This window comes from Lissotriton helveticus, chromosome 1_1 (genome assembly GCF_964261635.1).
Source record: "Lissotriton helveticus chromosome 1_1, aLisHel1.1, whole genome shotgun sequence".
NCBI classification, from domain to species: domain Eukaryota; kingdom Metazoa; phylum Chordata; class Amphibia; order Caudata; family Salamandridae; genus Lissotriton; species Lissotriton helveticus.
In genome coordinates, this window is record NC_136057.1 from 1272335490 (window position 1) to 1272360544 (window position 25055).

Consider the following 25055-nt stretch of genomic DNA (forward strand, 5'->3'; position numbering starts at 1 on the left):
AACGTGAATAGTAGTCTTTCCAGAGTATCAGAAAAGTCCAAATGGATTAAAAGAGAGAAAAACAGCAATAAAGAGCTCACTCACGGACCAATATAACCAGTGAAAGGTTCCTTGAGAGTCGGAATCTGCATAGAATAAGCATACATGACTTCGTAAGCCAACTAGAAACAATACAAATCCTAAAACGCTTTGTTATGATGCCATCAATCGGACACAAGTACTTACGCTCGCGCAGCAGCTGTCTTGCGCTGTATCTCAGGACCCAGTCATGGAGTGGCTGCATGCCCTGTCCAATAGATAGCCTGTGCTACAGGTAGTGTGCACGTGGCATCCATCATTGAAAAAGCAGTTGCGCTTCCCAAAAATCAATAAAACACATCGGACTGTTACTGAAAAAAAGCCGGCATGTAACCCTGAACAAAAGTTACAAAAGTGAACTCATAGGAATTCTATCGCAGTTCTAGGTAAGAAACAAACTACTATAGAAAGGGAAGAAATACTCCCTACAGGTAACCAGATGCTAGAAGTACAAGGCATAAATGTTTGGCCCACAATATTTCAAGGAAAGACGGTCCATCACGTTGGGCGTATAGACATGGTAGATTTAAAAAAAATCGAAACAATGGGAACAAATAGCAAGATCAAACAAATAATAATAGAGAGTGAACTCAAAAGGCTTAGTGTAAAACAAATTGCAATGGAAGGAGTACACTCTACAGGCTACTTGAAGTATAACTTGGTATAGAAGATGTCTAGATGATAATGCAGCATTTGAAAAACACTTGGTATATGAAGAAACCAATCTGATATAATTTTAAAATGATGGCATACATACATCATTGTAAAGAATGTACAATGACTAGAAAGGCAAATTGGAAAAGATCATGTTCATCAGAAGAGTGCCGCCTTTTGCCAGTCCTCCAGTGAATTCAGTTCCTTATCTATGGGGTCAACACGGTGAATTCATTTGAGTTCCCTTTTCATCAGTATATGCATTGTGCTTCCTCTGGGGTCTGATGTTATCTGTTCAATCGCCTGCCAACGATGTCCTCTGTGGTGTGGGTAGTAGTTGAAAATGTTCCACCAAGGGTGCTCCTGTAATATTATACCTGATGCAACTCCTATGTTGTAAAGCAAAACTCTTAACTTTCTGAGTGGTGTGACCTATCGCAGGGTCACCAAATAGTGGAAACCACATTATAAGAAATACAATTGGTCAGAGATCTCAAATCCATCTTAGTGCCACTGTGTACAAACAGTTTGGTATATTTGCAACATTTGTGGGCTGCACAATTGCCAAACTTATAGTGTCCCACTGTGCGGGTAGACCCCATTGTGAGGTAAGAGTAGGGGTAGAGGGTTTTGATAGGGTTGCTCTTACAGCTAGGTCTTGAATGCTGGACCCTCTGCTGAAAGAAAATATGGGTTTTTTCTTGTTGTGGCATTAGGGGTTTGATTAGGTCCCAATGTTTATGGACAATGGATTAACCTCATCGCTTGCCGTACTGAATGTATTAACACATATCATGAAGTAAGCAGAATCATCTCTGACACAGGGCACCAGAAGTTCCTCCCGGGGATTGTACCAGGCTCTTTTGAGGACCTACTTTATAAGCCGTTTAGGATAACCTCTTTTGAACAAACTCATTATCAAAGTTCCTGATTCATTGAAGTTGTCATCTTATTTAGAACAGTTTTGCCTGATCCTATGAAATTGCCAGAATGGAAGATTATCTCTCACGTTTCTAGGATGGTGACCATGGTACTGGAGAAGAGAATTTCTCTTGCTAGGTTTCCTAAAAAGAGATGTGAACAATTTGCCATTATCTGATAGAATCTTGAGATCAAGGAAGACTATCTTATGTGGATCATGCGAAATGGTGAATTGAATATCACTAGACTGTGTGTTAATCCAAGAGTGGAATTCAACATGTCTGATATGGGGTCCCATCCAGAAGATGAATAATTCATTGATGTATAGAGTCCATACAATTATGTTGTCATAGATTGTTGGTGAAAACGTGCTGTTCCTCATAGTCTGTCATGAAAAGATTGACCAGATCAGGGGCAAATCCAGCCCCCATAGATACACCTTTAGTTTAGAAGTAGAAATTATTCCCAAATTGGAATTTATACTTAGAGCTACCTCTGTGAGACCCAATATGAACCGACTGGGGACCTGGCAGAGTTGTGTCCTACCGTCCAGGGCTTGGCTTGGCAGTTCGGGCTGGACTATTCCCATGAGGAGCAGGGTCAAGCCTGATTTGAAAATGACTGGGTCCAAACTTAGGTGGAATGGTGAGCAAACGAATGATGGGTTGTAGTGCAACCCGAGCTATTGCCAGTGGTTAGACTTATTGCAGGCAGCCTCCCATTGCCTTTTGTGTGTTTAATATCAGGGAAATCAACAGAAACAGCGACCAACCTAGCAATAGAAAAGGCCCACAAACTACTAGAAAAACAGGCTCACACACTGATCTGTCAGACCAGTTCATCTGGAACTGCCTGATTGCAGTTAGGTCAGTCCGATTCCTGCGTGTGCCAAAAGTTATCATTATCTTCAAGCCATATTGTTTATGGAAAACAATGTTCGAGGCATGTGGGCTGCTGAATTCATATCTGTGCATAGATCGCCGCCTAGTGTTAGGTCCGGATGATTGCACCTTGTTGTCCTGGAAGAGTCTTCGAAGTCTCACGAGATAGGTGAATCCTCCCCTAGACTACAGTGCGCATGGGCATCTTCTCCATCCTCAGATTGTTTTTTTCCGCCATTGGGTTCGGATGTTATTCCTATACTCCAACTTCGGAATCGAAACTAAACTTTTCTAGAGGCCAAAAGGCCTTCGACTTCGACGGTATTGTTCTCGCTCAGTACTTCTTGACTCGATCAAGCCTTCCATCTTGACTCGGTCGTCGACGCGGGCCGCTGGGCCTTTTCGATGTCACGTGGGCCTGCTGTCGATGGAAAGGAGCCCATTCAAAAGGTGCCCACAATGCCACTCCAAGTTCCCGCATACTGACAGACACACAGTATGCAACAAGTGCCTATCACCAGACCATAAGGAAGAAACCTGCCCAGCCTGCGCCCAATTCCATTCGAAGAAAACGATCTGGATTCGACGGGCCGCTAGGCAAGAGATGCAGCGACAGGCACCGGAACCAGACAACATCTTCGAGGATGAACAGGAACTTCCAGAAGGAGAAGATTCAGTTCTAGAGATCGTCACCGTCGAGGACCACTCGGACTCCGATGACGAAATGCCACCGGGGCAACCCGTGAGTACATTGCCCCCGACACCAATTACCCCGTTACCGAAGGCTCCGATCGAGGCATCGCCTAAAGGCCTTAGCCAAGATCCGAAACATCATTCGGCAGCCCCGCTGTCCGGCTCGGCTTAGAAAATAAAGACCAAGCCTTCAGACACCCCAGGTACAAGTAACGTTACCCCAAAGAAGGCTCTACAGCCCAAAAAGGTTGTCGACCCGAACGGGCGTCGAACCGAAGAAGGCCGTACAGCTAAGGGCGTCGACCCAAAGAAGGCCGTCGAGCCAAAAAGCGCAGAACCAAAGAAGGCCGTCGACCCAAAGAAGGCCGCCGAAACAAAGGGCGCCGACCCGAAGCAGGCTGTCGACCCAAAGAAGGCCTCTGCGCCGAAAGTCGTCGAACCGAAGAAGGTCGCCGACACAGAGGGCATCGTACCGAAGCCTGTGGCCTAGCCGAAAAAGGTTATCGAGCCAAACAAAGGCACCGACCCGAAACCAAGTGCTCCTAAAAAAACAGTTGATCCGAGAAAAATCGTCGACTCGACAAAAGACAGTCAACCTAAAAAAAACTGTCGAGCACAGAAAGCGCATCGAACCTAAAGATCCGGTCGATCTGCAATCAATTGTCGAGCCGGACAAACAGCCCGAGCCGAAGAAGAGAAATAAGGCACCGAAAGTCGTCGAACCAAAACAGGTTGTCGACCTGAAGTTAACGGGAGATCCAAAAAAGACAGGCAAAAAAGTAAAAGACAAAGCCACGGACAGTGGAAGAGGAACTCTTCCACCCAGAGCCATCAGAGGATCAGGCAAAAATATACATCAACCCGGACACTGGTAAAGTCACTATTTTACACAGGAAAAAGAGGACACTGGACACTGAGCCTCAATCCCCCATTCCTCTGAAGAAAAAGGACTTTGGGACTACTCCCTCTAGACCCTTCATTCCTTTCTATCCTACTATGCCTACTACGCCTTTTGCTCCTTACTCTCCTACCCACTCTGGGGACAACGAGGGCGACACAGGGGAAGATCCCCAATATGATATTAACTATCCTGAGGATCCTAACCCTCAAAATGAACCATGGGTAGAGCCCACTGATCCATATGACACGCATCCCATCCCTGACACCTCCTCATACCCAACAAGGCCGTCACCTACTGACGACACCATTGTCTTCAACCAGCAAATAGATAGGGCAGCGCAGTACCACAATGTAGACATGCACAATGAACCAATAGAAGAGGACTTTTTATTTGACACATTCCCTACTACTGAGAAACATGTCAGAACCCTCCCTATGTTGAAAGGGGTCCTAAAACACGCGCCAGACATATTTAAAGATACAGCCAGAGCACGTGTAATCAATCCCAGGATTGAAAGAAATATAGAGCGGCCCCTACAGACCCTACTTATATCAGAGGTCAGTTGCCATTAGATTCACTGGTGGTAGCCAACGCACGCAAACGGGCCAACTCACAGACAACAGGAGAAGCTCCACCTCCTGATAAAGAGTCCAAAATACTAGAGGCCTCGGGTAAAAGAGTAGCATCCCAGGCCTCCAATTCATGGAGAATTGCAAATACACAAGCTGTACTAGCTCGTTATGACAGGGCACACTACCACCAGCTTGAAAGTTTGATGCAACACCTGCCTGAGCCTTTCAAGGCACAAGCTACTGACCTCATACAGGAGGGGAAATGTATTACAAATGCTTCCATTAAATGCGCGCTTGACGCAGCAGACACTGCAGACAGGTCCATTAACACAAGTGTCTTATTACGAAGACATGCATGGCTACGCATTTCTGGCTTTAAGAACGAGGTGCAATCCACCATTCTTAACCAACCAGTCAATCAAAACTTCCTTTTCGGACCTGCTGTCGACACCGTTTTAGACAAAATGAAGAAGGATACTGAAACTGCTAAATCAATTGGTGCATTGCAGTTTCAACAACACAGAGGTTCCTTTCGACGCTCCTCATACAGAGCAGCTACACGAGGCAATACTTCACAAACCTCATCTGCATACAAAAGCAACACACAAGGTTCCTTTACCAAGAACTCCAACAGAGGAGGTTATAGGGGCAACAATAAAAAGGGACGAGGACATGGAGGCAATAACACCAGAGCCTCCACTGCCACAAAACAGTGACTTCATCACACTACCTTCAGACCATCTAACACCGGTCGGAGGCAGAATCCAACAGTTCCTACCTGTCTGGAACTCAATTACCACAGACAGGTGGGTGAGACAAATTATCCAGTATGGCTATTGCCTAGAACTCACCACTACCCCACCAAACATACCACCCAGGCACCGTCCTTTGTCCAAGGAACACATCACCCTGCTACAACAAGAGGTGAGATGCATGCTGGAAAAGGGTTCCATAGACCAAGTCCCTTTCCAACACCAAGGGACAAGAGAATACTCACTATACTTCCTTATTCCCAAGAAGGACGGTTCACTCAGACCAATATTGGACCTCAGACCCCTAAATCAATACATACTGTCGGAGCACTTCCATATGATCACACTACAGCAAGTGCTCCCGCTGCTCCAGCAAGGAGACTTCCTAGCAACATCGGACCTCAAGGATGCATATTTTCACATACCCATCCATCCAGCTCACAGGAAATACCTCAGGTTCACAATAGAAGGTCAACACTACCAATTCAAGGTTTTCCCCTTCGGGGTAGCCACGGCTCCAAGAGTGTTTACAAAATGTCTAACGACAGTAGCTGCACATCTCAGGAGGCAACACATCCATGTGTTCCCATACCTAGACGATTGGCTTATACAAGCAAAATCGTACAAACAGTGTGCAAAGGACACTTCTCAAACACTTCAGCTGCTACACAGCCTAGGCTTTTCGATAAACTACCCAAAATCGCATCTACAACCATCCCACACATAACAATATCTGGGAGCTACTATAGACACCTCAGTAGCAAAGGCATATCCAAACTCAGCAAGGATAACCAGCATGCAGATGCCATTCGCAAATTCCTGCCACAACACTCTTTGCCAGCTCGAGTCTTCATGCAGCTCATAGGCATGATGGCCTTCATATTCATTGTCATCCATGCCCGACTACAAATGCGTCCAGTGCAAGGATGCCTAGCACGGCAATGGAACCAAGCTCAAGGACAACTAAAAGACCTAGTGTTGGTAGACAGTCGCGCTTTCAACTCTCTGCAGTGGTAGAACCCACAAAACCTTTCCAAGGGGCGACTGTTCCAAGAGCAGGTTCCACAAATAGTACTAAAAACGGACGCATCACTGACAGGTTGGGGAGCCCATCTACTTCAAAACACAGTACAAGGGCTCTGGACATTCAAACAAAAGAAGCTGCATATCAACCAATTAGAGTTGCTGGTAATATTCCTAGCTCTAAAAGCATTCCAAAAATACCTGTACAGCAAGACTGTGTTGATCCGGACGGACAACATGACAGCCATGTACTATATCCAGAAGCAGGGAGGGACACACTCCCCACAGCTATCCCATTAGAACAAAGCATATGGAAGTAGGCAATTCCAAAAGACATCTAGAACTCCATACCTCCTGAGGCGGAAGCCGGGAGAGTTGTTTTTGCTGCTAATCTTTTTAAAACTGTATTTACAAGTGTACTTGTGATTTTAAAACTACTTACTTGCACTTTACCCCCTGGCACCACCGCGCTGCAGAATCTAACGCTGCCGCGGGTCATCTGTTTGGGTTGCCGCCACCCTCGGCTCGCTGAGGCCACGCCCACCAACACTTAGGCCATGCCCCCTTTTACATCCAGGTATTTAGAGCGCGCTGACTCACAAGCGCGACCCTAGAACTCCATACCTCCTGAGGCGGAAGCCGGGAGAATTGTTTTTGCTGCTAATCTTTTTAAAACTGTATTTACAAGTGTACTTGTGATTTTAAAACTACTTACTAGCACTTTACCCCCTGGCACCACCGCGCTGCAGAATCTAACGCTGCCGCGGGTCATCTGTTTGGGTTGCCGCCACCCTCGGCTAGCTGAGGCCACGCCCACCAACACTTAGGCCACGCCCCCTTTTTACTTCTCACACCCTACTTAACATGTGCCTTTTCCGGAAGCACAGCGGACGAGCGCAGCGGGCGCGCCGTTTGTGCGCCAAAGCCACGCTTAAGGCAAGCTCGTCTGCGCTCGTCCGCGCCGAGGTAGCGCCATGGGCCATCCACGCTGCCGGACTTGACCCCACACTCCAGGAGCGTCTCCCTCCCGGGCCACCCTACTCTAGAGAGCAGCTCATTCAACTGGGTCAGCTACACGTGGACAAAGGAATTATTTCCCTAGCTCTTATGTTTTTCCCCCGAGCTGATGTAATATGTGACAACTTTCTGAACTGTGGTCTACTAAACGTTAGGTCCCTGCCTAAACACTGCACGGAGATCCAGCTTTTAGTGGAATCTCATGATCTAGACATTCTGTTCATGACCGAAACTTGGACCCGGCCAGATTGCTTGGTCGAGCCTGGCTTTGCCTGCCCTGACGGGTTTAAATTTCTCCACTCTCCTAGGTCCACTGACAAAGGCGGGGGTGTGGGAGTGATCTTTAGATCCTCCTGCAACATTAAGGTCCTTAACTTAGACCCAACCTTGGGTACTGAGATGTTGGGGCTCTCTATTTTGACTCGCCCTGGGACAATTGTCACTGGCTTAGTCTGCTATCGCCCTCCAGGTTCATTCAACCTGTTACAGCAACAAGCGTTTATAACCACCCTGACCAATATCGCCGTATCCCATCAAAAGTTACTTATCATTGGGGACTTTAATCTTTGGCGTAATGGTACACTTGACTCAGCTCTTGATAACCTTCTTCAAGCCTGTGACAGCTGCGGTCTCTCCCAACTGGTTTCCACAGCTACCCACAAAGCTGGCCACCTTCTGGATATGGTCTTTGCGGGTCCAGATTTGGTGGTCATGGGAGACACCATGCCAATGGTCTGGACAGACCACTCCTTACTTAAATTCTTTTCATATAAGAAATTGGACTCACATAAGGCACCGGCCCCAACTAGAGAAATTAAATGTAGAGATTGGAAAGCGCTCTCACGACTACACTCTTCTGGCGAACTGTTCCACCTGGAGTCGCTTTTTGATGTAAACAAAGGTGTGGATGAAAACTATAATTCCTTTTACACCAGTATTTCATCGGTCGTTGACTCACGTGCTCCTCTAAAAAATCGCATCTTTAGAGGTAGAGACTCTGCTCCTTGGTTCAACGACGATCTCAAAACTGTAAAACTGGACTGTAAACAAGCAGAGAGGAAATGGAGACGCGATTACAATGATTCCTCTAAAGAAATATGGAAAACTAAGATTCTTGCCTATAAAAATCTCATTAAAAGATCTAAAGCTGCTTATTACTCCTCTTTGATCTGTAATACCTCCAATAACGCCAGGAGTATCTTTAATATCTTAAATAGCGTTACTAATCCGGACGCGTGCAAGAATGTGATTGTCCCGTCTGAAGATCTTTGTGACAATCTTGCCATATTCTTTAAAGAAAAAATCGACCTGATTCTTAAAGATCTGGACATCCCCCTTGACAGTGACTCTCGCCCTGAATCTGGACCGGCCCCACCGGTTAACCTGGCACCCAACTCGGCTCTGGCTCTGGAAAGATCATTGCTCAGGTTCCTGCCACTTTCTTATGAATAATTCTCCAATATAGCGAGAGGGATTGTTTCCGGTTCGCCCTTGGACCCGGTCCCCCCTAAAATTTGGAAGGAATTTGCAGATGAGCTTTTTCCCCCACTCCTTCTCATCTGCAATCAATCCCTGGTGACTGGTACCGTCCCTGCTCACTGGAAACGGGCGTTAGTCTCCCCCCTGCTAAAAAAACCCTCCTTGGATCCTGAGTGTTCAAAAAACTACCGGCCCATTTCACTGCTGCCACTCCCCGCCAAGATAGTTGAGCGGGTGGTTAGCAACACTCTTTCCACCCACCTGGAACAACTTCTCCTACTTGACGAGGACCAATTCGGCTTTCGGCCGGCCCATGGCACCGAAACTGCCCTCATCACCGCCATGGATGAACTTCAAAGGCGGGCAGACAGAAGTCAGGCATCTTTTTTGATCCTACTCGATATGTCTGCCGCCTTTGACACAGTTAATCATAAGATCTTGCTGAGGCGGCTGTTTGATGCAGGGGTGAGAGACTCGGCATTGAGTTGGTTCCATTCTTTTCTGCAGGACAGGCAGCAGGCGGTTTCAATGCCTCCTTTTCAATCACCCTTCTCCCCAGTCCTGCATGGTGTGCCTCAGGGCTCTGCCATCAGCCCTATTCTTTTTAATGTATATCTTAGGCCACTAATCTCGCTCATTAAAGGATTCGGCATTCGAATTGTTAATTATGCCGATGACACGCAGATGATTCTCTCCTTGGAAGGAGAAGAGTCCATCTCTGTGGAGGTCCTACATAACTGCCTAAGGAACACGGCAAGCTGGTTAAAGGCAAACTCGCTTCAGTTTAATGCCGGGAAAACTGAAGTGCTTTTCAGCGCTGGAACAAGGATTCCTCAACCGTTTCCCAACAATTTCTGGCCCCCGGAATCCGGCTGTACCGTACGACCTGCGGACTCTGTCCGCAACCTAGGAGTCATGCTGAACCACGGGCTCAGTATGGACACCCATGTACAGAAAACATCGGCCAGCTGTTTTGCCATCCTTCGCTCACTCAGGAAGGTTCTGCCCCTTTTACCCCCCCATGCCCGTGCCCAAGTGGTTAGATGTACCATCCTGAGCAGGTTGGACTACTGTAATGCCCTCCTGCTCAGGTCCCCTGAGTATCTACTGGACAGACTCCAAAGGGTCCAATCTGCGGCGGCTAAATTGGCGTTGGGGCTGCCTAGGAGATCTCATGGACCTTCTGCCCTGGCAAAATTACATTGGCTTCCTCTTAGACAGAGAACCCAATTTAAAGCCCTCTGTATAGTGTTCAGGGCTCTCCACGGATGCGGTCCAGCTCCTTTAAGGTCCAAGTTCGTCTGGTATACTCCTTACAGACATCTTCGCTCATCGGATGCTAAACTGATAGTCGTTCACAGATTTAGGAAGGTCAGAGCTGGTGGTAGATCCTTTCAGGTGACTGCCGCCAGACTCTGGAACACTCTCCCCATCGAGATTAGGGCCACTAATGAACTTCTGCAGTTCAGGAAAAAGGTAAAAACCTGGCTTTTCCCTGGCTAGTCCCTCTCCCCTGGTATACTCGGCTGCTTCTGCTTCTATCTGGGTTTGGATTCTGTTAGCGCCAGGATGCCTGCAATGGTGACAGTCGCGCTTTACAAGTTCTTAAAATAAATAAATAAATAAATAAATAAATCTTTCTCCTGGCAGAACACCTCCCAGGGAAAGACAATCAAATAGCGGATCTGCTCAGCAGACACAGCCAACAACTTCATGAATGGGCGATTCACCCCCATGTTCTCCAGCCATTCTTCGAACAGTGGGGGCACCCAGACATAGACCTGTTTGCCACAAACCAAAACTCAAAATGCCAGTACTTTGCCGCCAGATTCCCACATCCGCTGTCACAGGGCAATGCGATATGGATGAACTGGTCAGGCAGATTTGCGTACGCTTTTCCCCCAGCACCACTGATCCCGCTGGTGGCACGCAAACTGCGGCAACAGTCACTCACACTAATCCTAGTTGCTCCCACATGGGCGAGACAGCCGTGGTACACGACGTTCTTGGAACTTTCAGTAGTTTCTCATCAAAGGCTGCGCTTCGCACCCCATCTTCTAACTCAGAACCATGGAGAAATCAGACACCCAGATCCCAATCAGATGAACCTAGCGATCTGGCTCCTGAAGTCTTAGAATTTGGATACCTTAACTTGCCTCCAGACTGTATGAACATCATTAAGGAGGCAAGACGACCGACCACTAGAGCATGCTATGCAGCTAAATGGAAGAGATTTGTTATTTACTGCAACAATAACCAAATCAACCCATTAGACGCAACCATTCAAAACATTATATGTTACCTACTGCATCTTCAAAGATGCAACCTAGCCTACTCTTCAATAAGACTACACCTTGCTGCTATAGCAGCATACCTTCAAAACAGACAACACCTTTCACTGTTTAGAGTACCAGCAATCAAGGCTTTTATGGAGGGTCATAAAAGGGTGATTCCTCCAAGACACCCACCTTCCCCAGTCTGGAACCTAATTATAGTACTTACCAGACTTATGGGGCCTCCTTTCGAACCTTTACACTCATGCGAATTGCAATTTCTAACATGGAAGGTGGCATTCTTGATTGCCATTACCTCACTCAGGCGAGTTAGTGAGCTACAAGCATTAACAATTCAAGAACCGTTCATGCAAATACATGCTAACAAGGTAGTTCTTAGAACCTAAATTTATGCCGAAAGTCGTTTCAACTTTCCATATCAATCAGTCTATAGAACTGCCAGTGTTCTTCCAAAATCCACAGTCAGTAGCGGAAAGAGCCCTACACACACTGAACGTAAAGAGAGCTCTGCTTTATTATGTGGATAGAACGAAATCATTTAGGAAGACAAAGCAATTATTTGTTGCTTTTTCACCACAACATAAGGGGAATCACATATCAAAGTCAGGAATAGCCAGATGGATAGTTAAATGCATTCAGATTTGCTATCAAAAGGCAAAACACACTTTAACCGTACCCCCAAAAGCACACTCTACAAGGAAAATGGGGGCATCCATGGCTTTCCTAGGAAATATCCCCCTTGAGGACATATGTAGAGCAGCCACATGGACTACCATACACACTTTCACAAAACACTACTGTGTAGACGTGCAAGCAAAGCAGCAAGCTACTGTAGGTCAGGCTGTCCTCAAAACTCTCTTTCAAACTGCTGCAGCTGGCACAGGTAGCCACCGCTAGAGGGGATACTGCTATACAGTCTATGCACAGATATGAATTCAGCAGCCCACATGCCTCAAACGGAATATGCTACTTACCAGTATGCATCTGTCCTTGGCATGTAGGGCTGCTGACATTCATATCGCTTGCCCTCCTCCCCGATGCCTGTCACAGCTGCAGCATTATCTTTTGCATGGACATCTCTTACTTTACTATCTCCATCTCTGCCACAATGGCGAAAAACAATCTGAGGATGGAGAAGATGCCCATGCGCACTGTAGTTCAGGGGAGGAGTCACCTATCTCGTGATACTTCGAAGACTCGTCCAGGACAACAAGGTGCAATCATCCGGACCTAACACTAGGCGGCGATCTATGCACAGATATGAATGTCAGCAGCCCTACATGCCAAGAACAGATGCATACTGGTAAGTAGCATATTCCTTGCAGAGGTATTCCAAGCACCAGGTAAGTACCTTTAAAGAGCAAACTCAATGCTGTAATTACTTGTTGACATTCAAAATTAGAGAGTGAGTGGGGGGGCAACTCCCAAAATTCATACTTTTAACAAGACCAATTTGCAGTACTGCATCAGCACCAGCACTTTTCATAAGCACCAGTTAAGGACACATTCATTTATGAGAGCCCTTACACTTTTTTTTAAACATTAACACTACGGATTAGTGTTTTTTTCAAACATGGAACTAAAAAGGAAGAAATGTAAGAAAGTGCACAATGATTTCCACTGATGGTTCATCACAGTAGATAATTTTACCTTTGTCTTCCACTCTACAAATGTTCAGTGCTAAAGGAGTTGACAAAACAGCTTTCAGTAATGAGTGAGCGGGTCATGCATTGCTTGGAACTGCCGAGTATTTTTCCAGGGCTGTTTCAGACTTGAAAGCAGGCTGCTATAATTTTACGCTCGGTTTGCTTGTTTCTGCTCAATTGCGCTGCTTAGCTTTCATGCTAGTTAACTTCTCTCGTACGAGTTTAATATTTGATTTACTGCTGCTCTGTGGCGTTAGAAACCGTTGAAACTTCTCTTAGTTCATTTCTAGTCCATTTTTCCCGCGGAATGTGTTATGCGAATGAGTGACATAAAAACTCACGAATCAAACAGTGATCCAGACGACGGCGGGGAGAGAATGTGACCTATAGACCAGACGTGTTTGATATGGAACTGGGGGACCAGGTTCGAGTCCCGGGACCCGGCCTCGACATCGAGTGATTTTGACATAGCAGAAAAAAATGTGTAATGTAATCTGGTGGGCATGAAAAGCGATCTAATAATTTGGACTAAGTTTGTGTTATATACAAACTGTAAAAAATGGACCTAGAGACACAAACCCAGCTCCCCACTCACAAGCAGTGCAAGGTGATACCATTAAAAGATGTTTTTAAAAAATTGCCAAGTATTTTCATAGCTCAGATACGACCCTAAATTGTATGAACTCGTGCTGTTTATATTCCAAGTCATGGTTTTACAACTACCCCCTAAATTATGTGAAAATCTTAAAACATTGCTTGCTTGAGGGTTCGGTGTACATGTCTAAATCTGCATACTCCAGATATTTCTGCCATCATATGTGCAACATTAGCCATTGATGTGACTGCTGCTCTATCCAAATCATTAATGTATACATTATTTAGAAGTGGTACCAAAAGGAATTATTTGAGGACCCCATGCAAGTATATTCTGATTGATAATATCGCACATTTATTTTCCTTCGGCACCAATTGTAGGGAGTAAATAATTTGTTTTTGTTTTTTAAAATAGGTTTTGAAGATTTCCTTCAGGCCACCATTGATATATATTTGCTGTACTGGCCGCAGAGGGAGCACCTTGTTTCTTCAGTTCTCTTTTTGCAGAGTATCTATGACTTAATCAAGGGAGAGATTTTATTTGGAACCAAAGATTGCAGTTCCTCACTGAGGAACTTCTTAATATTTGTGAAAATTATTGCCGAATTCAACAATATCTAATTATAATGGACTAATTGTCACAAAATGTCTCATCCGCGTTCAAGTGGAAATATCCATATTATGATTTCACAATTTATATAACACTTCCAAAGTTAAAGTCCTCTGCATTAAAGCAGTTCATCACCAGCAGGATAAATGAGGGTCTTTACAAGGATCTTTAAATTAAAACACATAAAGCTCACACTGTATCCATAGTAGTGCCACCCTTAATGATAAGGTAATATGTCAAGTCAATAGTGACATCATTCATGCCATTTTTAACGTTTTCTGTTACATCAAGGTTGAGGTCAATAGCTCTGCATTTGGTGTGTGAGTTACTGTTTGTTGGTATGTGTGCCAGCTACAGAACCATAACTGGGAAGTTTAGTCGTTTTCAGTTTTATTTCATAAACATAAGGGAGAGAGAGAGAGAGAGAGAGAGAGAGAGAGAGAGAGAGAGAGAGAATGAGAGAGAAAGAGAAAGAGAGAAAGAGAGCAAGGGAGAGAGCGTATCTGTGAATATTGGAACAGGAGTATGCAGACACTAAAACAGTCAGGGAATTCAGAACAGTGACTTCTTGTCATGAATGTTATGAAAGACAACGTTCATTATCATGATGTAATTGCAATCACAAAAATGATTGCTAACATCATAAGGCGCATGAGCGGAAAAGTGATAGGGATCAAACCCATTACACATGCCAGTAGGGTTACCTGTAATCTCAAACATGTTTTTGCATACATAGTATATGCAAAATGGAAGATACATGATGCCAGTGATGCACAATGTCTGTGGCCACAGGAGCACCTCCTGGCATTAATTTGTATGTGGTGAGGCAGAGACACCACAACGGTAGTGCGTAATGGGTGTGGTATCAGTCTGCCACTGTCCGGAAGTGGGAACATGTACTACAACTTGTCCTGCATGTATTTGGCAGGCCTGCTGCCCAACTTCCAATAACAGGACATATAAAGTAGAGACTCCCTCCATTGGCTGCATTTCACTATATCGTCGTTGACAATATCAACCTAAATAAATATTGATCTACTACATTGTCAATGTAAGTATATATTTACTATTCTTAACACAACATCCACTTAAGGAAACTTACCTTGCAAAGTAGTGGTTCAGTGGATGCTATATTTTTGTCATGTGATATATTACATGCAATATAGTGAGGATATACCCCTCCAGCTAATTGAAGACTCTCACCTAGAACAGACCTTTATAGAACTTTATGACCTACCTGTTTCCTCCAGGCTAGGTCTAAGCCTGGTGTCCTGATAATGTTACGCCTGATGGGCAGACAACCTCCTTGTTCTCAATTTTGCTTTTTTCACATTTTGTGGATCCCGCGCCTTGCTGTTTCCTACCACCTACTTGCTCTCTTCAGGCATGGTGTAGGCCGGCGACCCATCACCACTCTCGAAGCCATGTGGAAGAGGTGTGGTGCAACGGCCAGGGTGTCTGTCTCCGGACCACGGGGCTCAAGGTTCGATCACTAGCGGCAGGTTAGCCCTGCGCCATGTGACTCTGGGCAATAGCTCGCTTAATCTTCCTGATGGCCCCCAGCGCCAGGACACCTCTCCGGAGGTAGCTGTGCGCTTTACAAATGCTGGTATTTCATTATTTCATTTCATTTTATTACTTGCACAAGTGATTCTGAGCCACATATGGAGGGTTCTCTGACTGTGCAGCGGTCCAGCACCATGTTTGGCTTGCTCACTAGCGGATTCAGAGCTTGAAGAACATTCTGAGTGGTGCTTAGGTGTACCCTTTGTGCTTGTCCTAATTCCCCCTGAGGATCAGAACACTCTCTGACCTCTTCATGATCAAAATCTGTCCTTTGTATATGTGTTCCCATTGGCTCTGTGTCACTAGCACCTTTGGATCATGAAAGAGCCAACATTTTTGGAATGTTAAAATCATAAATTGAGCGACTAAACATGTTTCCTGAGGGAATAAATCTTGAATACTAACACTGAGAACATTGATACTCAGAGTTATATCTTGTTAGACTGCCTTCAGGTTGCATTCCTTATAGTGGTTTTGCTAATAATTGTAATAGTGATCGTGATCAGGCGGTGAGCAATTTTACGGTAAGATATTATTGGAAAGATTGAGTGATCCGTTCCCCTCCCACGTGATTACATTTTATTCTTAGGCCTTTGTATCTTATGAGAATGGATAACACAGTGATTGCCATCAGTGTAATGATAGCAAACAGAATGTTTTTCATTCCAATATTGTTACTTGTTACTTTTCATTTGTATTTGGTACTGTGTTTCGTAAACTTTACTGTTACGAAAATGTTTGCTTTTAGCTAATAATTAATCAGTCTGACTGGATTTTTCCATCTTCAATTAGATTGTAGGAAGTGGAACTGTACCACACTGTATCTAGTTCCAGACTTCCCAAGCCCTCCTTAGAGATAGGCCTCGATGTATTTATTGTCCAACCTATCCATGAAAGTCAGAGGCGCTTTGGAGGACAACTTTGCCTCCCATGCCAAGTAATTGATGTGTGGTTAGTACAGATTACTGATGTAACCCAAATGAAGTCCAGAGGTATCCATGAGGTAAGCTGTAGGTAAGAGGTTTATTAACATTAGTTACAGGTCAGGTTTAGATGGTACGTAGAAGATACAAAGTTGAGCCCCACCAGGAGCAGCATCCTTGCTGCTCAGCCCACACACTCTAACTATCTCTCTCAACCACAACAAGCCTTCCAGCATTCCTCTACCTCATCAAGCATTCCAACATGCCACACACATCACATTCATACTGGCTGAGCAGGAGGGGATGGGTAACCATGGAAAGGATGCATTATAGGTAGGCTGTCCGGTTTTAGGTTTAAACCTATAATAACTGATAAAACCCCACTGAAAGTGAAATAGCCCTTCCCAGTGAAAACATATAAACACTGAAAAAAACACCTGCACACCCACAAACTGAATGACATTCAAGGAAAGGAAAAACAGAGTGAAAGAGTCATTTTTTTCTTCCTGAAGGGGCCAATACAATATAACTTGGTCATACAAGCTAGCAGTAAGAAAGACTGGGCTAACATTATTCTGCTTGAGTTTTGTTGTTTAGGGATGCAACTAAAATATTATTTCTTCTTCCTTTTGCTTTTTTCAATTTTGTGGTCTTTGGTCTAAAGATGCAGGGTCTAGAAGCATGTTATAGGTCTTGTTTAATTATTGTATAAACTGTAGAGAATCAGGAAATATCAAAATCATATTTGATATTTTGACTGCATTTGATTCTTTCACTGATAGGTAAAATGGCTGGTTTCATAAGACTCTCTCCTAATATTTGTCATCATATTTACCCACAGAGAATGGGTAAACACCCTTAATACATCAGACCCCAGTTTCTAGTGAGTCGGCATTGATAGTAGGTGAATTGCCAACACCTCAGGCTTTAAACATTCAATGCAAGGTATAGCGACAAGTATATGTGAAAAGAGCGCTATCACCAAGCATCTCGGACAGTGGTGAAAACATGACACCAGACTTTTGGAAAACATGGAACGCAGTGTCACTTGGAATGCTCTGCAAACAAGGTTCTTTCCAAGTTCAACAATGATTGGAGCGATATTGTTCGTTTTTGCAGTGATTCAGCTATATATATGAACATTTTGTGTGATGACCTGTCAAAATTGATACCTGAACTGAAGTGCTTCCCTGTAAGAGATCCTTGCCACTCGTTAGATGGTATGCTGAAGGCATCTTTACAGTCTTCAGAGTTAATGAGGAATGCTATTGACTTTTGAGTCCATTCTGGTGCACTGTTTTCTTATGCACAGGAATTAAAATGCAAATATTTATTATTTTGTGCTTTGTGTGGTATCAAAGAAAGAGTCGTCCCAACTGTGTTCCTTAGCTGATGGTTCTCAGTCTGAGGGCTAAGAATGCTATATAATCCACATGGCAACGATTTACAGAGGATCTTTGGTCGCATATTGATAGTGATGTGAAAAAAAGTACACTCTTCTGCATTCTTAGATTGTTACTGGAAAACATAACTGCTGTAGTGGACATAATAAAAAACTAGAGTCTCAAAATACCCTTGTCTGCCAAGTGTTCAGCATAATTGGTGTAGATGTGAAACATCTCCTGCAGGGTAGGCTGGGCGACACCTTTAGTGACTTTGGCACTGCAACATGTTCCATGTTAGAGTGCTTGCCACTTCGTAAGCAAAGCAATGATGAAGAGCAATTCAGGAACTTTTATTTTACAATGTATGAGAAATGGCTTGCAGTGATTAATAGAAATGTCCCTTCATTACCAATGATACAGAAAAGGGGGTGGTGATGAACAGAGTGTCTGAATTAAGCAGACCACTCTTACCCAGTCCAAAGATCAGGGCTTGATCCATCACCGTTATTTATCTCACTGCCCCATCCCAGCTCAGAACCTGGCTATATGCAAATTAGTCTGTCCCTGGCCCAGTGCATCATGGGAACAGGGCAGACCAAACTACCAAGCCAATTCTTCACCAGAAAGGAGACAAGCTACCGGGGACCGGTTTCTGGCATTTCAGCCTCTTCGGCCCGGCTTGCTTGAATCCTGATGGAGCAGTGAGAAAGGGACTCATGTCTGAGTATACCCTGCCACACCTATAGTGGCCAAAAACGATACAGAAAAGGGGGTGGTGATGAACAGAGTGTCTGAATTAAGCAGACCACTCTTACCCAGTCCAAAGATCAGGGCTTGATCCATCACCGTTATTTATCTCACTGCCCCATCCCAGCTCAGAACCTGGCTATATGCAAATTAGTCTGTCCCTGGCCCAGTGCATCATGGGAACAGGGCAGACCAAACTACCAAGCCAATTCTTCACCAGAAAGGAGACAAGCTACCGGGGACCGGTTTCTGGCATTTCAGCCTCTTCGGCCCGGCTTGCTTGAATCCTGATGGAGCAGTGAGAAAGGGACTCATGTCTGAGTATACCCTGCCACACCTATAGTGGCCAAAAACGATACAGAAAAGGGGGTGGTGATGAACAGAGTGTCTGAATTAAGCAGACCACTCTTACCCAGTCCAAAGATCAGGGTTTGATCCATCACCGTTATTTATCTCACTGCCCCATCCCAGCTCAGAACCTGGCTATATGCAAATTAGTCTGTCCCTGGCCCAGTGCATCATGGGAACAGGGCAGACCAAACTACCAAGCCAATTCTTCACCAGAAAGGAGACAAGCTACCGGGGACCGGTTTCTGGCATTTCAGCCTCTTCGGCCCGGCTTGCTTGAATCCTGATGGAGCAGTGAGAAAGGGACTCATGTCTGAGTATACCCTGCCACACCTATAGTGGCCAAAAACGATACAGAAAAGGGGGTGGTGATGAACAGAGTGTCTGAATTAAGCAGACCACTCTTACCCAGTCCAAAGATCAGGGCTTGATCCATCACCGTTATTTATCTCACTGCCCCATCCCAGCTCAGAACCTGGCTATATGCAAATTAGTCTGTCCCTGGCCCAGTGCATCATGGGAACAGGGCAGACCAAACTACCAAGCCAATTCTTCACCAGAAAGGAGACAAGCTACCGGGGACCGGTTTCTGGCATTTCAGCCTCTTCGGCCCGGCTTGCTTGAATCCTGATGGAGCAGTGAGAAAGGGACTCATGTCTGAGTATACCCTGCCACACCTATAGTGGCCAAAAACGATACAGAAAAGGGGGTGGTGATGAACAGAGTGTCTGAATTAAGCAGACCACTCTTACCCAGTCCAAAGATCAGGGCTTGATCCATCACCGTTATTTATCTCACTGCCCCATCCCAGCTCAGAACCTGGCTATATGCAAATTAGTCTGTCCCTGGCCCAGTGCATCATGGGAACAGGGCAGACCAAACTACCAAGCCAATTCTTCACCAGAAAGGAGACAAGCTACCGGGGACCGGTTTCTGGCATTTCAGCCTCTTCGGCCCGGCTTGCTTGAATCCTGATGGAGCAGTGAGAAAGGGACTCATGTCTGAGTATACCCTGCCACACCTATAGTGGCCAAAAACGATACAGAAATGCCAGAAACCGGTCCCCGGAAGCTTGTTTCCTTCCCAGTGTAAGAATTGGCTTGGTAGTTTGGTTTGCCCTGTTCCCATCATGCACTGGGACAGGAACAGACTAATTTGCATATAGCCAGGTTCTGAACTGGGATGGTGCAGTGAGCTAAAAAACGGTGTTGGATCTAGCCCTGATCTTTTGACTGGGTGAGAGTATTCTGCTTAATTCAGAAACTCTGTCCATCACCACCCCTTGTTGTTAAATATTTTGTCCACCCTAAGCGTGGAAGGGTATACTCAGATGTGAGTCCCTTGCTCATTGCACCATCAGGATTCAAGCAAGCCGGGCCGACGACGGCTGAAATGCCAGAAACCGGTCCCCGGAAGCTTGTTTCCTTCCCAGTGTAAGAATTGGCTTGGTAGTTTGGTTTGCCCTGTTCCCATCATGCACTGGGACAGGAACAGACTAATTTGCATATAGCCAGGTTCTGAACTGGGATGGTGCAGTGAGCTAAAAAACGGTGTTGGATCTAGCCCTGATCTTTTGACTGGGTGAGAGTATTCTGCTTAATTCAGAAACTCTGTCCATCACCACCCCTTGTTGTTAAATCCTTCATCACCAATGGCATTTGAAGTCAATGAAGCCTCACGGTGGTACTCTGTACAATTTCTAGATCCCTTCCGTAAAGGGGAATTTCCTCTGTAGTTTGAAAAGAGCTGCTTCATTTTTGACCACTTCAATAACTCTGAGGGCATAAACGCACAGCTCAATGCAATTGTTGCAGAACTTGCCCTAAGAATCGCAATCTTCAAGTGCACCAGTATTGTAATGGAAAGCTATGTCAGTGGCCAGAGTTAACAAATTGTGTACTGGCTGTTTTGGTGTTGCCCTTCTCAAGTGCCAATGTTGAGAGTGCCTTTTCACAGAAGTTTACATCGGAAAGAAAGAGCAAGCGCACATGACCACAAAGACTCACTGAAGAAGTACTATATGGTGTTCTACAATAAGTTTAATTTTCAAAAATCTATTTGGACCTCATATACACTATACTTACAATGTATAAATACCATGCGCTATCAGTGCAGAAGCAAGCAATAATAAAAGCAAAACGTTCCATAAACACTGGAAAAACACTGTTACTGTCGTTTTTAATGGAACAAAAATGTGTAACCACTGATAGCCACTGTTTTTTTAATATATTGAAATCACTTGAAAACACTGAAAAAAAAAGCACCAGAATTTACCAAAAATAGAAACTGAAAACAGGAAATCCTAATTATAGGTAATCAAGTTATAACAATGACCTATATGTTTACATTTGCTACTCCTCAGTGACTCGGAAAATCTGTCAGTGCAGTTCTCATACCTTCATGAACACACACATGCTTACCACATATACCTCAGGAAGTAATGACAGACTGGGCAGATTTTAACTTGAAGTTGCAGTAGGCAGTCATCCCAATCGCATCTACCTCTAAGATAATCAACTGCCACCACCAGTTAGATCATGGCTTGTGCATGGGGACAGGTCGGCCATCTTGAAAGGAAGGTCACATTGTATGAACCCCCATCTCAGCAGAATCCGTTACTCTTTTAGGGAACAACATTCAAGTCACTGTGAACTACCTCTCCGTTACACGTGACACGAGTTTGCGGAGCAGGAAACTATCAATGGTTTGTCAGACACCATGAAATTAGGAGCAATGCCATACGGGAGTACTGCACCAGGCACCTCTGACCCAAATGTACTGTACTATATGAGCTGTATCATCTGCACAATGAATTACTGCACACTGGCACAAGAGTGCCTTCATTACACTGCTGCTACTTGGAGTCCAGTTGACTCAACATTGTTAACATGAAGTGATCCAGCTTTGTAATATTGTAGATGATGGCTACTGGCAGTTTGAATATATTAATCACCATATGAAATTTGAAACAAAACATTTTGTCTATTCCCTTGACTTATAACTTTTCGAAATATTTTTCTCGTGAAACACCCTATTATTGCAATAACTTGTAAGGGTCTGTATTTGTTATTTTTTTCAGGTAGTAAAGTCAAACGTTCCAAAAGGGGGATCTCTCATGAAAACGAGCTCGTTCACGTACGACAAAGCCAAGAAGTACTTCAACAGCCACCGGAGACTCCCGTCACTTCCGGACACTGCATCGAATGCCACGTTGTCCTATCACGTGGCAGGGCCTGTGAACCAGGAGTACTCTGAGATCCTCCTCAGCAGGATGTGCGCGAGGAGCGGGTCTGTCACCAACATGGCTGCTACAAAGGATGTCTGGTGAAGCTCGGGACTGATTTTGGTGCACACAAACCCTCCTACCTACCCGCACACTTTCATCAAGAGCATGATTCCGCCTTTCGATCTAGACACGGGGCCCTGTACAAAGGCACAAAGCAGACTTCAGACATTTCCAAATACTAAGGAGGTTGCAGTCCCAGCTATGAAGAATATAATTGTTAATGGGAATGCAAACTTAAGTCTTACAGTGCATGTTCAGCGTGTGTTGAGAGGAAGTGAAGGGGCCATTTACTGGCCTCCAGGGCTGCCATGGTCAGTAGTGATTGGTGAACTTTCAAACTGTTGGACCACAAATGGGGTCTCCCAACGGGCGTGGCAGGTGTAATATGAAAGTACTGAAGTTGCAATTACCTGCGTAAATTGCACTAAGAGAGTCAGTAAAGCGAATAAGTCGGAGTTCCTCCAGGGAGCTTTGAAGGATCAGTTCTACAAAATGTTTTGGGACCAAACGGTACATTTTAGAGCACAGTTTGCACATACTTTGTTTGTAAAAACCAATGAATGCGAATTGGCGCGAATACATTTTCCAATACATTCATGATGGGCCCTGCAAGGAAGCTTGACTTTCCAATGAAAGTTAGGGGTCGCCTAGCCCCAAGAAACCTTGAAAAACAGTGTAAAAACTATATTTTTCAGCACAATGTTCCTAACGTTCTGCTAAAAACCCATAGGTACAACCGGCAGTTCAAAACATCTGAGTATGAAATCTTGAGGGTCAAACCAAGTCAAAATGTATGCAACACCTTTCTTCACTTCGATTTTTGCTTATTTCATTGTATTTGCAACACACTCATTCATTTTGCTGAATACAGCAAATGTGAAGAGGCAAGGGCTCTCACAGTTTAGGAACAATGATTAAGAAGGTTTGGCCTCCACATCAGACTAATTTTATCTTGGAAACGCTCATTAATGACTTAGAACTTTGCCATTCCACGGTCTTTCATGTTTCCACCCTGCTCCTTTCAAGAATACTCTTAGTCATATGTTATGACTGTGAGTTTACTTCCAAGGAGCAGTGTGGAAACAAAGGGAGATTTTTACAAAGAAGTGGCGGAGTGAGTCATTACCCGTCATAGCTCAATCTGCCACTTGAGATATGCAAGGCTGTACAATATTTACAAGGATATGGTGCACCTCTGCATTTCCCATTGCGCTACACTAAGCAGTCCAGCGCCAACACAGGCAACCTTGCTCCATAGTGCAAGGGTGTCTGCGTGCAGGGGAAGATTGTTTATGTAGAGGAAGGTCCCCCTTCCAGCACATTAACAATCTTGAAATGCCATTTTGTCACTTCTATGTGTGCTGCTTAATGCAGCACACATGGAAGTTACAAAATGTCATTTGTTTTAAAGATTGTTTATGTGCAGGAATGGTCACCTTCCTGAACATAAACAATCTGATACGTTTTGCTTTTTTCATGTGTGCTGCACAAGGCAGCATACATGAAAAAAGCTAAAACGAGGAGAAATAAAGCATTTCTCCTCGTTTTGCCAAGTTAAGACCAGGTTTTCTCTGGTCTTAATTTTGACGCTGCCTTTTATTTATGCTGCCCTTGTAAATAGGAGGCAGCGTCAAAATGAAGGCGTGTTGCAGTGGAATGCCCACTGCAACACCCACTGCCCACCCCTCTCACGCTAGGCATAGCGTGAAAGGGGGCCTTATTTACAAGGTAGTGTTAGCATTAAGCCACGTTAAGTGGTTTACGCTGCCTTTTAAATAAGGCAAAGCCCCTATCGCCACGGAAAGATCACTAAAAGTGATGTTTCCGTGGCGATAGGGGCTTGTACATATGCCCCAAAGTTAGGTAGCAGCAGAGGGATAGATGATACAGGGTAATACAGCAGTGCTACCACCCAGAGTACAGAAAACTTCGAGATTCGGACAGAAAGCGGTGTACTCTCTTTGTAGCAGGTTACAGATGCCAGATAGTATTTGTGATAATGTTGGTTCAATGATAGAAAATCATTGACAAAAATATTGTTTAACATAATTTTTTTATTCTAAATATCATTTGTAAAAATAACATCCTTATGGTGTAGATTTTATACTATTAACTCTAATTGGGCGGTACTTTTGTAACAAGGACACAGTATTTTTGTGAGATGCTATTCAATCCACAGTATTCTTGTACCCTACTGATAATGTCATAAAAGCGTTATAAATGTAAATGATGAAATGCTTTACACGTGTTGTGAGATTGCACTCATGCTGTCAAGTGTCCTCTGGCACCAATGAGACAACATCAGCAAAAGGTCTCCTGACTTCAGCATGAATTATCACTTACACAGCTTTAAATATATTTTGTCAATGCACAACATCAGTTTGTCAACTTCAGAAAATATAGATTTTCTTATGAATACAAGTTTTTATTTTCGATAAATAAACTCAATTTCCTCAAACCAAAATCTCATTTTTTATATTTAAAAAAAAACATTTTTCTCTCGATAGGCCTGCTTTCCATTTTTATCAAATGCATGTTTCATCCAAAAATAGCAGCACATCTTGTCCATCAAAAACGGGAAGGCACTAATATCACACATGAACAGATTGCACTTTATTCGGGCAGAGAAAGGCAGCAAGGCTAAAAAAACTGCACCACCCAGTATAGTCACTCATGTATCACAAC

The 25055-nt window shown here is 44.4% G+C and overlaps 1 protein-coding gene across 2 annotated transcripts in view; it reads left to right on the forward strand.

Annotated features, from left to right (window-relative positions):
- CPED1 (cadherin like and PC-esterase domain containing 1) overlaps positions 1–24828 on the forward strand; it is a 320213-nt gene extending 295385 nt beyond the window's left edge. For both annotated transcript variants that reach the window (XM_078680455.1, XM_078680463.1), the window contains exon 14: positions 22164–24828. In XM_078680455.1, coding sequence (XP_078536581.1) covers positions 22164–22412 — 249 coding nt within the window. In that variant the 3' untranslated portion in view covers positions 22413–24828. The remainder of the gene's footprint in view (positions 1–22163) is intronic.
- The last annotated feature ends 227 nt before the right edge of the window (positions 24829–25055 follow it).